This window comes from Leptonychotes weddellii, chromosome 6 (assembly GCF_054177405.1).
Source record: "Leptonychotes weddellii isolate Sample4059 chromosome 6, ASM5417740v2, whole genome shotgun sequence".
Lineage (NCBI taxonomy): Eukaryota > Metazoa > Chordata > Mammalia > Carnivora > Phocidae > Leptonychotes > Leptonychotes weddellii.
Window position 1 is genome coordinate 61,962,551 of NC_138374.1, and position 15,460 is coordinate 61,978,010.

General features: G+C 55.0%; 1 protein-coding gene across 1 annotated transcript in view; it reads left to right on the forward strand.

The window, feature by feature from the left end:
• Window positions 1–6,307: 6,307 nt before the first annotated feature.
• Window positions 6,308–15,460, forward strand: part of CAPN9 (calpain 9) — a 44,274-nt gene continuing 35,121 nt past the window's right edge. The window contains exons 1-2 of the mRNA XM_081824260.1: window positions 6,308–6,747; window positions 12,615–12,684. Of these exons, the coding sequence (XP_081680386.1) occupies window positions 6,535–6,747; window positions 12,615–12,684 (283 nt within the window). The 5' untranslated portion in view covers window positions 6,308–6,534. The remainder of the gene's footprint in view (window positions 6,748–12,614; window positions 12,685–15,460) is intronic.

Below are 15,460 nucleotides of genomic sequence, written 5' to 3' on the forward strand. Positions count from 1 at the left end.
AGGAAGACCTGGGAATAAGGTCTGCTCGCATCCCCGGGAAACGGGATTTATGAAATGGGAAACTTTCTAGTTGGAAGAAGGGTGTTCAAAGGATGCTGCGTAGCCCAAACATGACAATTTCCACTGTCGGGGAGTGGAGGGGGTGGTGTTGTGTGTGGCTGAGAATCAAGAGTCACTTTTCCCAGGCATTGCCCTGAGCAGGCAAGAGATGTGCTGGGAAAGCTGCAGAGCCGAGACCCCAACCAGGGAAGGAACCAAGGGCCAGAGATTGAGGAGACTCAGAGAGACCCTGGCGGAGGGGCTCCCATCAGGGGAAGATGTTGGAGCCATGCCGCACCCCCAGGGAATTACAAAGCATTGTCCATGATAAGAAATTGAAACACAGGTTACACTGGTTGTGAGCCTCCAGCAGCAAACACAGTGAGAAAAGAGGTGAACTCCCAGAGCCCCAGAGGCCCTGCCCCATGCCCTGGATAAGTCAGACCCCCCCCCCCCCACCGCGCCGTTCCAGGTGCCACTGTTGGAAAGAAGAAGGGAGAGGAAGACTGTCGAGTGGGGAGAGACAGACTCAGAGGGTGTTTGAACTCTGAAGTGACTGCTAGTTGACAGAGTGAGAGACTATCTTAAAATGAAACAGGGCATCATACAGCAAAATTTAAATTCCATTTTTATTACTATATGAGAATGTGGGCTCCAGAACAAGAGGCGACAAGATGTACAGTTTTTAAAAAGTCAAGTTAGAACGTTTGCATGCTAAACCACGGAGAGCACATTTCCATTCCGCTGTGCCTGGGGTTCAAGGCATCCTAGGGTCTGTGCGCAGCATCAGCCTGCAGCCCCTGAGGGAGGCCCGGGAAGCTGTCCTCTTGGAATGAGACCAGACTGCAGGGACAGAGGCACCAGAGGGTCAGCAGAAGGAAGCCAGGGATATTGGTCTTTCTTCCACACTGAAATTGTATTTTATTTTATTTTTCTAAAGATTTATTTATTTATTTGAGAGAGAGAGAAGAGAAAGGGCAGAGGGAGAAAGAGTCCTAAGCAGACTCCACGCTGAGCATGGAATCCCATGTAGGGCTCAATGTCATGACCCCGAGGTCACAACCTGAGCCAAAACCAAGAGCTGGACGCTTAACCGACTGCACCACCCAGGCGCCCCCACGCTGAAATTTTACAGAGTGAAACCTCTCAGGAATGCAAAGGCAACTTCAATAGTGTCACCTTGGGCCGTAGGGCAGGAGCCTAGTGCTTATCTGGGGCGACAAGGCCTTGGAGGAAACTGTATCCCACAGTCGAGCCAGAAAGCAAGCCCGCAGCCGAGGAGCTCTGGGAAACCGAGGGGAACCATCAGCAACTGATGAGTGTGCATCTCCGGGTAGGAAGCTCTCTGCAGTCAGACAACTGAGGCCAAAGACCGGGCAGAGCACCTGGGGTAGATCTGGGCCCGGTGCCCGAAGGTGACCTCCTGCACCGTGATGCGATGCTGCTGTGGGTGGCCCACTGGGGAGGAGCGGTGGGTAGCCAGATGCTGGAATGGGGGCTGTTCCGGGGAGGACACATCCTGGGGAAGGAAGTGAGAGTCTCACCTGGGACCCAGGCTTCCCAGTGTGAACCTGGGAGGTGATAGAAGGAGCACCAGCTCCCACCTTCTAGGAAATGGGGGGTGGCGCTCGTGACCACCACTCCTGAGCCCCCTTTGCAAACACATAGACTTCTTGGAAGGGGAGATGAAGGGAGGGGACAAAGACATCACTTCTCGGCTTTGAGCTTCAAGCTAGACTTTGTAAACTCTATGGTGACAGGAGGGTCAGTCCCACCTTAGAAAGAAGGCCCCCTGGGGCTGGGGGAGGAGGACAGATCTGCCGTAGACCAGGAGACTTGGGGACCCCTGGTCTGCTTCTGGCACCACGGAGGCCCATCTCCCTGTGCCCAAATGCCCCCCGGGGAGACTGGTGACTGGGCTTACCTCAGAGGACTCAGTTTTGGCCCAAAGAGTGACTAAGTCAATAATACTTAAGACTGGCCTCGAACTCCATGTGTTAGATGGAACACCCTGCAAAGGGGCAGGATCACCGTGTGCTCTGGGCAGTTTGCGGGCCCAAGGGCCACAGGGGCGTAGGCCCCAGAAGAGAGGGAATTCCATTTCTGCACACGTGGGACACGGTGCATGAATTCCGAGACCCGCATCCCAGCCCCAGCACTTACTGCAGAAGCCCCTTCGCACACACTGTGGGTGTCACATGCTGGGGCACAGGGATCAAGTATGAGGGGGCGTCGCTAGGAGAGCAGGGAGGGTGGAGAGTGGAGAGCATCCCATGCTGAGGGGAGGCACCACACCAGGTTCCTGCTGCCAGAGGGACTCGGTAGCTCTGAGAGGGGAATGGGGCATTCTCCACGTCTCCACTCCTGCTCGCTGTCTAACCGCCCACTGGACCTCGACCTTGGCTGTCTCCTGGGCATCTCAAACTTGAAAGAAATTCAACTGAGTATGTCTATAAGGTTACAAGGATAAAATAGTATAAAGAGGCATATAGGGATGTCTCCCGGACACCCTAGCCCCTGCCTACTTAGTCTATCCCCAGAAGAGGGGATCCTCTTGCAAATGCCTCGTGTATTTTCCAAGAGCTTCTGCAACTAGAAATGCATATCCTCTTCCCCCTTTCTCCACAAACGGTGGCCGACTCTGCATGGCACGCTGCACGGGGAACTTTCCGTCAAACATCCGCGGCAGCGTGGAGTCTCCTCGTTCCCGTCTGTGGCTGCAAGGTGTTCCATTTCATGGTAGTGGGCCGTAATTTTTGATCATGGCCCCTAAGAGTGGGCCCTGCATGCTTCTCAACTTTTTTCTAAACTAAATAATGTTGCAGTGAAGTGAACAAACTTGCATACCTTTCACTTTTCAAGGGTGCAGGAGAAGCTGCAAGGAAGAAACAGCTGGTTCTGGGGTGTAAATTTTTGTAAATTTGATAGATTTTAATCACGAGCAGTGAGGAGGGCGTCTTCATCGCAACATATCGAAAGTTTTGAACTTGCTGGTCTGTCCCTCCTCCGTCCTTGGACTCATGTCTGGGAGCAGAAAGCCCATCCCAGCACCCCACAAAGAAGCCCTGACAGTCATCTTGCCAAGAGAATCTGCCCGTTCTCACCCGCTCTCCTACCACACCTGCCGTAAGCCGTGGCCCCTCTCGCCCGGACACCTGGGCGCGCACCCTGGCTCCCCTCCCCTCCGGGCTCTTGCTCCAGCCGCCCCAGCCATTTTGCACACAGCACCAAGCGCCGCTGAGCCAGGCACGGAACACAGAACAATCCCCGTCGCAGGATCGGGTCTGGTTTGCGCGCTTGGCAAGTCCTGGTGAAGGAGAGTCTGTCTGCCCTGCTGCGAAGTCCAAGGCCACTGGACTCCTCGGGCAAAGTGGCTGCACCTGGGTAAGGGCTCAGACTGTTGGTTCTTGAGTTTCGCCCCCAGATGTCACACACCCACCCGGGCATGATGCTCGCATCCCTCTGCCCCACGCACAAACCCACCTGGGCTTGGAAAGGAAAACAAAACATATTCAGTGCAGGCCAGCAGTGTGGAGGGGAAGGACTAGTAGGCCCCCCGAGGCCCTGATAGGGATCAATTAATTTAGAATTCACTTCAGCACATTATTCTGTCAAGGGGAAGGAGATACAGCTCAAATGATGAATGGTTCCCGTGAGGCTCACTGGGCTCGAAGCCACCCATGTCTCTTTCTAGGCTGGTGACAAGCAGACAGACCTCATTACAAGAAATGCACCTCATTCCCATGGGCAGACCCATGGACCTTCCCCTCCAAGGTGTTCAGAGCGTTTCCTAGGGTGTGTGAGGGGGGTGTGTGTGAGGGGGCCTGCATGCAGGAGGTGTGCAGGGCCTGCCGGGCATCCAGACTGTGTGGCTGAAGTTCCTCTAACCATTTCCCATCCTGAGATGGAACCAACAGTCTGAGCCCTTACCCAGGTGCAGCTACTTTGCCCAAGGAGTCCAGTGGCCTTGGACTTCATAGCAGGGCAGATGGACTCTCCCTCACCAGGACTTCCAAGCGCGCAAACCAGACCCGATCCTGCGACGGGGACTGTTCTGTGTTCCGTGCCTGGCTCAGCGGCGCTGGGTACTGTGTGCAGAGCAGCTGGGGCGGCTGGAGGAAGAGTCCGGAGGGGAGGGGAGCCAGGGTGCACGCCCAGATGTCCGGGGGAGAGGGGCCACGGCTTTCCAAGTTTTGGAAAATTAACCCGAGAGGCTCAGGAATGGTATCTGCTTTCCTGAGGCACTGGTTCGATGTTTCCCCAGCCTGAGTGGCAGGCTGAGCTGGACGCGGGCTCAGAGGCGCTCCGATGTAGCCCTGAGCCCGGGGCAATGAGGTTCACAAGAACGTCAGCACAGGGGAATCCCGGCCTGCACCCGGGTCATCCCAAGGGACAGGGCTGGGAGGGGTCGTGAAGGCTGACTCACCTGAGGACAAGGAGGCAGGCAGGAGCACTTGGACAGGGTCCTAGTTGCAGTCCTGTCTCCCGTGCTGGGACATGGTCCTGGGGAGCAGGGTGCAAGGTGAACCCCAATAGGCTGCGGGTTGCTAAACGCTTTCAGTGTGTTTCCCACTCAGGCATTTCCGCAGTAGTCACAAATGGCAATGCAGTTTCTGATTTCCTAGTAACTAAAATAGGCTTTCAGGAAAAAGGCTGGTTCTTCCAGTCTGCAGGAGAGACCAAGGGGAAAGACACCTGCCCAGAGAGGGGTTTGTAATGGGAAAGGAATAAGGATACACAGTCCCGGAACTTGGGGAAGGTCCGGCACGAAGTGGATCCTTCATGATTCTCCACGGTGTTGAATTTCACTGCAAGTTCCCTTTACCCCTCGATGGGGCATTTGAGGGGGAAATTCTCAGGAACCTGGGCTGCTGCTAATTTCCTTGAAATGATCCAGAAATGAATGACCCTCCTGCTGTCACACCTGTCTCCCTGGCTCTTGTCCTTAATCACTTCTAAATAGAGCTGTCTGTCGGGCAGCGGAATGCAGGACTCCCAGCAACTCCACTGTTTCTAGCACAGAATCATTCCAGAATCCTTTATTGTGCAAAGAGACATAACAAAAGGGGCTCAGAAGTAGGGTCATGAGAGCCTGTGTCTGTGGGATGAGGCAGGGGACAGAGAGGACAGGGATGGGAGGAATCCACAGCTCCTGACCCTGCATATGCCAGACTCCACAAGCTGCTTTGATCCCATAATCCCTGCAGCTCTAAGAGACCCCGTTGTCCTGACTCATGCCGAGAAAACAGGCACAGAGCGTTTGCCCAAGGTGACCCCAGGCAAAACTGGGAGTTCAACCCTGATGTCACCAACTTCGATGCCTACACATTCTCTATAAAACAATGCGCAGGGTCCACTCGACAGGAAGCGTGTGGAACTAAATGAACATGCCTGGAAACTGGGAGGTCCTATAAAAACTCGTGTCATAGGCTTTTAACTACACCCACTAACTCAAGACCCTGTGCCTCCAACACCCGCTGTGACTAGTTCGGGAATCACAGAGACATCGTTAAGTGCCTAGAAGACCAGGGGCTTCACACGGCGGTTAATACTTTTATTAAATTGCCTCCAACCTCTGAAGCTCATTTCTTCTCAAATGTGAAATCGTGTTTGTAGAGTTTTACAGGACACAGAATTTTACTAATATGATACCTGCTTTTGCAAGTATTTCCCAACACCTACTGCCAGGAATGTTGGAGAACAGAGGTGCCTGTACCCTGGAGGAGGAGCTGATGTCCTCTGTGTGTACACCCGTATCAGGGGTCAGTCACCAAATTCCGGCTGGATGACATCTGGCCCCCCCGCTGCTTTTGTAAATAAAGTTTTATTGGCACATAGCCATGCTGGATTCATCACATAGCATCCATGGCTGCTTTTGTGCTACAACCCAAAAAGTTGAGTACTTGCAACACAGACCACATGGTCCACAAAGCCGAAAAATTAACTAACTGGCTCTTTACGGAAAAAGTTTGCAGACCCCTGCTCTAAATCAAAATGAGGTGGTCTGAGAAAGAGCTGGGTAAGCTCGGTTCATGTAATAGGTGTCATGACGGTTCACTAAGCTCCCTTCCGACTACAAAACCCTGCAGTTCTCTGACTTCAGATGTGATTCAAGACCACACAGTACACTCTCCTCCCGCAAAGCAAACACTGCCTGCCACCTCCCAGACCGATTTGGTTTCTTGCTCTTTTTTCCCATAAAGCAATCCTCTCTCTCCCACGGAGTCTCCCCAGAGCATTAAGCAGAGTTTGCTGCCCCTGCCTGGAATTGGCCCAGGCTCACTGCTCCCTCTGGGTCTGCAGGAGCCCCTGGGAGGGCAGAGAGCTCTCTCTACAGTTTGCCATCAGGGTGTGCCTCATTTTAGTCTTCACAGGGAGGTTCCCAGGCAAACAGGAAGAGGCCAAGGGCCACTGAGCCCTGGTTTCCCTGAGCTGGCTCCTTCTTGACTAGTACAGTCATCTTGTCGACCTGAGCCCCCCAGCAGGGGAGCAGCCATGCCTTACCTCTATCGGGCCCCAGGGCCCCAGAAGCACCCGGTTCCCAAGGATGCCCGCATCACCCACTCCTCAGGCCAGAGCTTCGAGCAACTGAGGCAGGAGTGCGTGCAGAAGGGAGTCCTGTTTGAGGATGCAGACTTCCCAGCCAACAGCTCCTCTCTCTTCTATAGAGAGAGGCCCCAGATCCCCTTCGTGTGGAAACGGCCAGGGGTGAGTGTAAGAGGAAGTGGTGGGGGTGGCAGGCAGGGGTGTGGGCTCAGCAGCCTGGCAGAAGGGAGCAAGGAGAGGAGGGGCTGGGTGGGTGGGCTACACACAGACACATCTGCCAAGCACATCTGCCAAGTCCACTGTTGAGATGCTATGCAGTTTGCAGAGGGAATGACATGCAGAGGGCACGCACAGCAAGCCAGGGATGGCCCCGGGGCCGTGCCCAGGGTGTCTGGCTACACCCCATCCCCAGCTCTCTGACTCCCACCGAGGTGAGCCTGGGACGAGAACCCAGAGCCAGAGAGGGGCTTGTCATTAAGTGGTGAATGGGAGACAAGTCTCAGGTGACACGTTCTATGGGAACCCAAAGGCAAACATGCAGAGCTGGGTGGGAGGCAGTCTTGCCCCGTGTGCTGAGGCTGCTGGGATGCATGTGGGGTGCCCGTAGCTTCTGGCTGCAGCCCAGGATGTTCAGTGTGGATGGACACTCACGCAGCAAGTGCTCAGTACATATGTGATGGATAGAACACTCGGGAAGCAGGGCCTCTCTCCCCAAACCACGCATCTCCCTTCCCAGAGGGGAGCCAGCGTCCGAGCTGCCCCACCCCCAACAGTCTGGAGGTGATGGTCCCCAGGGGCACCAGCTGGTGCCTCCCACAAGGAGTCAATATTTGCTGTGCTGGATTAGTCAGGCCTTGACCTCCGCCTGGGCGCCGCTGGCTATCATTCCTTCCAGGTGGCGACACCTTCCAGGTGGGGCCCCTATGGGGAGAGGTTGCTATGGACAAGGAGAGCACAAAGAGGACTGAACAAAAGGTGAGGCCCTGAGTGCTGGTCCCACCCTGCCACTGATTTGTCCTGCGACTCTGGTCCTGGTACTTAACTCCCCGGAGCCTCAGTCCCCTCCCCTGTGAAACGGGAACAGAAACGACCAATGTAGATCCAATGTCCAGCAACAGTCCGCAGTAAGTGGCAGCTGATGTCATGATTGCTATTACGGGTGTCACCCCAGAGCAATGCCACCGACGGCTACATGACCTCCTCTCTGGACCCCACACAAACAGCGCCCGCAGGACGTTTATCACAGGCACTCTCAGGATCAACACCTGCGGCCGGACGGGGAGCAGGAATGGGCAGATGGAGCCTCTGGGCTGTCATGTGGCCCCATAAATGGCCCCACAAAGCCCTCAGCCAGTTGCACGGGGTGCCCTGGCCTAGGATGGACCGTCAGAGTCGTCTTGTGTCGGGGGGACAGCGTCACCTGTGTCTGTGCCCTCACCGATGAGTCACTGGATGCAGTAACCCCGAGAGCCATGACCTTGGAAAAGGTAGCTTTTTCAGCAGCCCCAACAGAGGGAACGAGCCGAGCCCCTCCCCGCTGCGGGGGATCCAGGCCATGCACCACACAGAGCCTCACTTTCCTCTTCCACAAAAGGGGGGTTATAATGCTGCTTCCCTTGCGGGGCTGTTACAGGGATTCCCGTGTTAGCATGTAGAGCGGGCAGAAAGGAGCCCGTAGATGGGTATCCCTGACTGTGTTTGCCAGGCAGCACATACAGGACCATGCTTGTAACCCGACTGTCCCCTCCCCACTGGAGGAGGGCGCCCTGCCTTGCGGTCTGCACCGCCACCCACTGGCTTAACGTGTGATTCCGCCGCCGCGTTCGACTCACCTTCTCTTTGCCGAAGTTGGAGTTTCTCCAACAGAAAAGCTGTCTGCACACAGGCCAGCATGGAGAACGCCTTTGTTCCCGCATGTGGAGTGGAGCAAGGACCACCCAGACCCCCAAGGGAGTCCAGAGTCCCAAATCCCAGCTCTAGGAAGTGGTCATCCTCACTACTGATCTCTCTCGGGGTTGCCCCAAAGGATGGGTGAGGCCGCCATCCACTCGGGGGCCCTCCACCCGCGACCAAGGGCAGAACGATTTCTTTATTTACCTCAACTCAGGTCTACTGTTGCTGTCCTTCCCATGGATTCATTCTCAGAATCCGTTCTGCCTTTCCCTTTGTGTGCCCCTGAGATGGTCCCTTCTGTACTCACTCCCAGAAACAGCCCCGTCTGTTTGCAATCCGAGGGGCTAGGGGTTTTGCAGACTTCTGACAGACTTGTGTGAAGTCAGCAGCGAGGGGCTGGGTGGGGGTGAGGATTGAGATTCCTCTTGCAGGATGGAGGGCCAGCGTCCCCTGTGTGCAGGTGGGCGGGCGGCAGGAGGGAAAGGCTAAGCGTTGCCAGTGTCCCTCCAGAAGGCTTTTGTGGCTTGGGTGCTGTTTGCATGTCTGCTCAGCACTTAGGTGGTGCACGTTCGGGCAGCAAGTGCCGAGCTGCCCAGGGGGACCGTGCTGCACTTCCCAGCACCACCTTCTTGTCAAACACAGCTGTGCTCGCGGGCGGGGGCATGAGCACCAGAGCGGCTGGAATCAGAAAAGTCAGGAGGACACCAGAGGGCAGTGGGCAGCCGGGCCCACCCTCCAGAGAGCCCCGGGCAAGGCGCACACCGAGGGCGAGCCCCTGGGGGCCTGCAGCGGGGGTGGGGCGATAGGCTCCGCTGGGAGAGGAGGGGGAATCCCCTCCAGTGGGCCTCTTGGAAAGGGCTGTGTGTCGGAGTGGGGAGGAGTGGGTCTGGGGTGCAGCCAAGGGCCTGCCTTCCTGGGCCCGCAGCCTGACTTCCTTAGCTCACAAGCGCTTCCTTCGGCCTTTTCCTCCTCGCCTCCCTGTCTGCCTGCATCCTTTCTGCTTTCTCCTATGCAATTCCCTCCCTAACTTCTCAGCCTAAACCCAGGGTACCTCTTTGCTGAAGACGCTCATACCCCTCTAGCCCAGGCTGACGGCCCCCTGGCTGAGACTGCCCTGCACACCGGGCCTGCCACTCTGTGCCTCCAGAGACACCCCCGTATCCCCACGCGTCTTCACAGCCCTGGGTAGCACACAGCTGCCGGTCGTAGGGCCCAGCCCCTCCAAACTCGTTACAAACGCGGCTTCTCCCCGTTCAAATTAATGACTAAGTAAAGAAAAGTCTATGTGCGTGGCTGAGCCCCTGATGATGTACGAAGTGAACAGAACAGGCCCCAAGAGGGAACATTCCGGGACGCCTAGTCCTCTGTCTGGGTTCGCTTCGGGTTTGTCGAGACTCCTCTGATCTTCCTGTCCCAGGACAGTAACAGGTAACCCTCATCCTCAAGCCCCCAAACAGCATTTCGCAAGAACAAACGTACCCCTGGGCACCACACACGCAGGCCGTCCAGGCCCAAGCGCAATGCATCCAGAGCACACACGGAACCAATACGCATGTCAGACGGGCGCCCGTCACATGCTCCCTGCGCCTGAGACCCACATCTGTCGGCGCTCGCGGCCACATGGCCGGTGGCCGCGGGGCCGCCCCTTCGGCCTGAACATTCACGGACCCCGCGCGGATTCACTGACTCCCAGGAACGCTGGACAGACCCCTGTATCAGCCACGTGTCCGGGGAGCTCACAACTTCACACCTGATGGCTCATTCCTGTTCACTTGGTGAGACTTTCTGAGTTTTCTCCTTCTGTATTTTTCTCCATCCATCCACAGTTTGAGGCAATTTGGTAAAACTCTCCTGGACAAAAACAGCTAGCTGCAAGATGGAGCCGAGAGGCAGTGGCAGCTGTTGGCCCAGTTGGTGCTGTTGGCAGGATGGGCCAGCCGAAGGCGGGGGAGGGGAGGGCCACGAGGGGGGGCGGGGGGGCCTCCTCGCCCACAGCCCATCTGGCCTCCAGAGGCCCACGTCTGCGACAGCCTGCTGGGCGGGGTCCGCCCGCCTTCGGAGTCAGAGATTGGGATGGGGCCGGGGCGGTGGGAGTTTTGCTGGCTGGAACCCTGCTGCGCTCCCCCGATAGGGGCTGGCTGCCGTGGGAGCTCCTGGGGGGCCCTTGGGAGCAGGGGCTCCAGTACACATTGTGCACCTGGCCCCAAATGTCCACGACGGAGGAAGGTGGCCTCACATGACAGATGGAGACATAGCCTGGAGAAGCTAGATGGCGCGCCCAGAGCCCCTCTGCTCATCGGGGAGGGCTCCTGAGGGGAGCACGTTTTCCTGGTCGGTTTGCACCTTCCCACTGGCCTGGTCCGGAGCCACCTGCAAACACCTGAGGAAGAGGAGTCGGGAGAGCCGTGTGAGAGGGTCTGCACGGGCCAGGAGACTGGCCCAGAGGAGCTGCCCCCATCCCCATCCATGGCCCTGCCTGCCCTTCAGGAGCCGGCATTCGGGGTGTCGGTCGGACCCCTGCCACGCCTGGGCTTGTGGTGAGCTGATGGCACAGTGTTCAGAGATTCTCCTGGCCCAGTTTACTGAAACACTGGAAAAACACATAAGCCCACGCAGTGCTCTCTGGGCAGATGTCCGGGGTGTCCATCGCTCCACGAGGCCGGCACATCCCAGGGGCTGCAGGGAGAGCGCCGTCATTTTACACGTTGGCTCTTCGTCTTAAGCAATCCCCCTTCCTGCAAAGAAATCGCCATCCTCCTGCTGATACTTTGGACGCAGACCAGAGGAGAAGTAAGGTCCCGGGGAGCTTGAGGAAGACCGTTCAGGGCAGAGCTGTCCCCTAGGCCACCACCCAGGTACTGGTGAGGTCTCCTGCTCCAGTCCTGTTTCTGGAAAGAGGTGGGAAAAACCCCTCACTCGGCCTGCATTCAGATCCTCTTTTTTTTTTTTTTTTTTAAAGATTTTATTTATTTATTTGACAGAGACACAGCGAGAGAGGGAATACAAGCAGGGGGAGTGGGAGAGGGAGAAGCAGGCTTCCCGCCGAGCAGGGAGCCCGATGCGGGGCTCGATCCCAGGACCCCGAGATCATGACCTGAGCCTAAGGCAGACGCCCAACGACTGAGCCACCCAGGCGCCCCCGTTCAGATCCTCTTAAAACGACCGAGCATCTGCTGTGTGTCAGAACTTTCCTCTATGTCTGATGATTTGTTGTTTCCTCTCCCTGGACCCTCACGTGACTCCCTACTCAACTGTCTGCTTCCCCAGGAGGACCTCCCTGACTGCTCCAGCCCCCACACAGCCCCCGTCCCACACTATTACTTTCCATCCTGGAACTTACCGCTCCTGAACTTGGATGTCCATGCCTCTGTTCATGGTCTGGCCCCCAGTCCCTCAGCAACTCAGGAGGGCAGGGACTCCCTCTCTCTTGTTCTTCGCCTTAGTCCCTGTCAGGAATGGAGACTAATGACTCAGCAAAATATAAAGAATAGACGAATTTTATACAATTGCTTTAAACACTTTTTTGTTAATGCTTTATAGTATCTCTTTCTCTCTCTATATGTATATATAAGTAATTATGTACACATAATAATATAATTATGTGCAATATAGAATAAAATATATGTAATGCACTGAGGTAAAGTTACATGAGAGATATGTGCATGTATCTCCCACTATATAATGTGTGTATATATATATATATATATATACACACAATGCATATTTTAAAAAAGAAAGCAGCTGGGTGGGCGAGCATGAATTTGTATTTAATCCTAGGCACTGGTCTGTGGTGTGTGTATTACCTCATTTTAAGATGAGGAATTTGAAGCCCACAGAGGGTACAATGCCCATAAGCGGAGAGTCAGGATTCGAACTCATGCCCTGCCCCCGCCCCGCCCCGACTGCTAGCCCAGGGCCTGAGTGACAATGGGAATCTTCAGTTCATGGTCCGTTGTTCGTCCAGCGCTGAGGGGCTGCCCAGAAGGCAGGATCTATCCCCAGGGGGTGCCATCTACCAGAGACAGGCCCAGGTTTGTGGCACCCCTCCACTGGAAAAAGCCCTCTGCTCCCAGAAGAGAGAGAGACCCCGAGCCCGCTCCAATCACAATGGCCCAGTAACGCCTTTGTTCTTCCAGGAAATAGTGAAAAACCCGGAATTCATTCTTGGAGGGGCCACCAGGACAGATATCTGCCAGGGGGAGCTTGGTAAGTGTGAGGGGATGGGGCACGGAGAGAGGGGGTTGGAACAAGCACCCCTGGGGCCAGCAGGACAGGGCCTCTGAGCTGCCCCCATGGCAAGAGCAACATGGGACCCCCGAGGGGCACAGGGTCTGGGAGAATATGACTGCTACCACCGGCTACTTCCTCCTCTCTTCCCTCCCAGTCTGCCAGTCTGCCCCCACCCGGATGGAGCCCCGGGGCCTCCAGGCTCCTTGCACTCTTGTACCCCTGGGGGTGGGTGTGCTGCAGTGTGGGGCTCAGTTCACAGAGAACGGAGATACCCCGCGGCGCTGTTCTGGCTCCCCGCACCGTGACACGGCTAACACATGCATGCATTAACTCGGTCCCTGGATCTCCGTCCTGGTCACCCTTCCTATTTTACAGATGAGACACCGAAGCTGAGGGAGGCTGAGTAACGTAAATCACAGGACTGATAGCGAGGTAGTCAGGATCTGAACTTGCTCTTAACCATTATGCCACAGGGCACCAGGGGCTCAGACTTTGGGGGGTCCCCCCCTGGAGTTTCACAGTCTCCTTCCTAAAATTAACCTGAGAGTGCCCCCAAGTCTGTTAAAGTGGGCCTTGCATTTCAGGATTTAGCCCCAAATTGGAGTGAGTTTACCTTTATTCTATCTATGGAAAAAAAAAAAAAAAGACCTCCTCAAAAACCCAAAAAAGGGGCGCCTGGGTGGCTCAGTTGGTTAAGCGGCTGCCTTCAGCTCAGGTCATGATCCCAGAGTCCTGGGATCAAGCCCCATATCGGGCTCCCTACTTGGCGGGAAGCCTGCTTCTCCCTCTCCCACTCCCCCGGCTTGTGTTCTTTCTCTAGCGTCCCTCTCTCTCTGTAAATAAATGAATAAAATCTTAAAAACAAAAAAAAACCCACCAGTGGGTTAGCTTATGAGGCCTGGCCTACAGCTGAGTTACCACCGTGCTCACCAACCAGCTACCCCAAACCAAGAACCCAGAGTCACAGACCTAGAGTGATGATAGTTGATGATAGATCAACAGATTGATCCATGATACAGTTGGTCCTTGAACAACACGGATCCACTTATACATGGATTTTTTTTTTTTAAAGATTTTATTTATTTGACAGAGAGAGACACAGCGAAAGAGGGAACACAAGCAGAGGGAGTGGGAGAGAGAGAAGCAGGCTTCCCGCCGAGCAGGGAGCCTGACGTGGGGCTCGATCCCAGGACCACGGGATCATGAGCTGAGCCGAAGGCAGACGCTTAACGACTGAACCACCCAGGCGCCCCCATGGACTTTTTTGAATAACACAGTATCTTACTGTCAGTGGATTTTCCCTTCCTTAGGATTTTCCTACTAACATTTTCTTTTCGCTGCATTCTTATTGTAGGAATGCAGTACAGAATATATAGAGCATACAAAATACATGTTAATTGACTAGGTTACCAGTAAGGCTACTGGCTGTGAAGTTTTGGGAGGGTCAAAAGTTATACGTGGATTTCCGACTGTGTGGTGGGTTGGGGGTGGGGGTCAGTGCCCCTTCCCCCATGTTGCTCAAGGGTCAACTGTACACAGATGATAGAATTACACATCCTAGCTATGACTTTGACCTTTTGAAAAAAAATTACATCCAGATTGGTCTTCATTTGTTGGGGGTCAGCCTTCTCTGGGAGACTCTGCCTGCCCCTTCCTCATCTCCTCTCTCATCTCTCCCTCCAGACTCTTCCTCTGCCTCCCCTCACTGCCCCCTCCCCGGCCCCTGCCTTCTCCCTATGTTGCTATTCGATAAAAAGGCATTGTATAGGCTCCTTTGTGTTTCAAGGTTTTCGTTTGTGGCATGAGTGCAAGTATCTATTTGGAATTCCAACTGCATATTTAACCTTGGTTGGTGTTGAATATAACTATTATTTTGTAACACTTTAAAAAAATTTTATTTATTTGAGAGACAGAGAGAGCACGAGTCGGAGGGTGGGCAGAGGGAGAGGGAGAAGCAGACTCTCCACTGAGCGGGGAGCCTGACCATGACCATGTGGGGCTCAATCCCAGGACCCTGGGATCATGACCTGAACCAAAGGCAGACGCTCAACCAACAGAGCCACTCAGGCGCCCCATTTTGTAACACTTTTATTACTTCCAAATACTGTACATAACATCTGGATAAGCCAAGAAGGACAACAATAAAATGAAGGGCGGTGAGCCTGACACCCAAAATAAGAGCTATAACATGACCAACACCATCGCCAGTCCCTCCCAGCTAGCTAGCAGCCCCTTGCATGCTCTTGTCCACCCTGCTGCCTGACGAACTGACCTTCAGAGGGTACCCTCTTCTGGGCAATGCCATGCATCCACACAGGCCCAGCAGAGAGATAAAGCCATATTGCTTTGTTGTTGAGTTTTTTCCTTTGCTTTAAATTGTATGAATAGCACTGGCTTCTGAATGCCCCCCTTCAAAAGCTCAGGGCCTTCCCGGCTGAATAGACACGAGGTGCTGCGCTCTAGGAAAAGAAACGCATTTTCCTACATTGGGCAAAGATCTAACTTGGAGAAGAACCGGGAGGAGGTCAGTGTACAGCAGGGGGCCCCCTCCACCCGGACTCTGGCCAGGACCACCCCAGAGCTGAGAGCAGGAACCGCCCCCCGCCCCCCGGGAAGCACTCAGTGAGGTTTGCTGAACAAATGATCCTGAAAGATTCTGTGTCCCTTCTCATTAGCATCTCCCCAAAGCCGGACCCCAGGCTGTTAAGAGCAGTGGATGCTTGAGGAACCAGTTGGCATGTTCCCCCCGGTG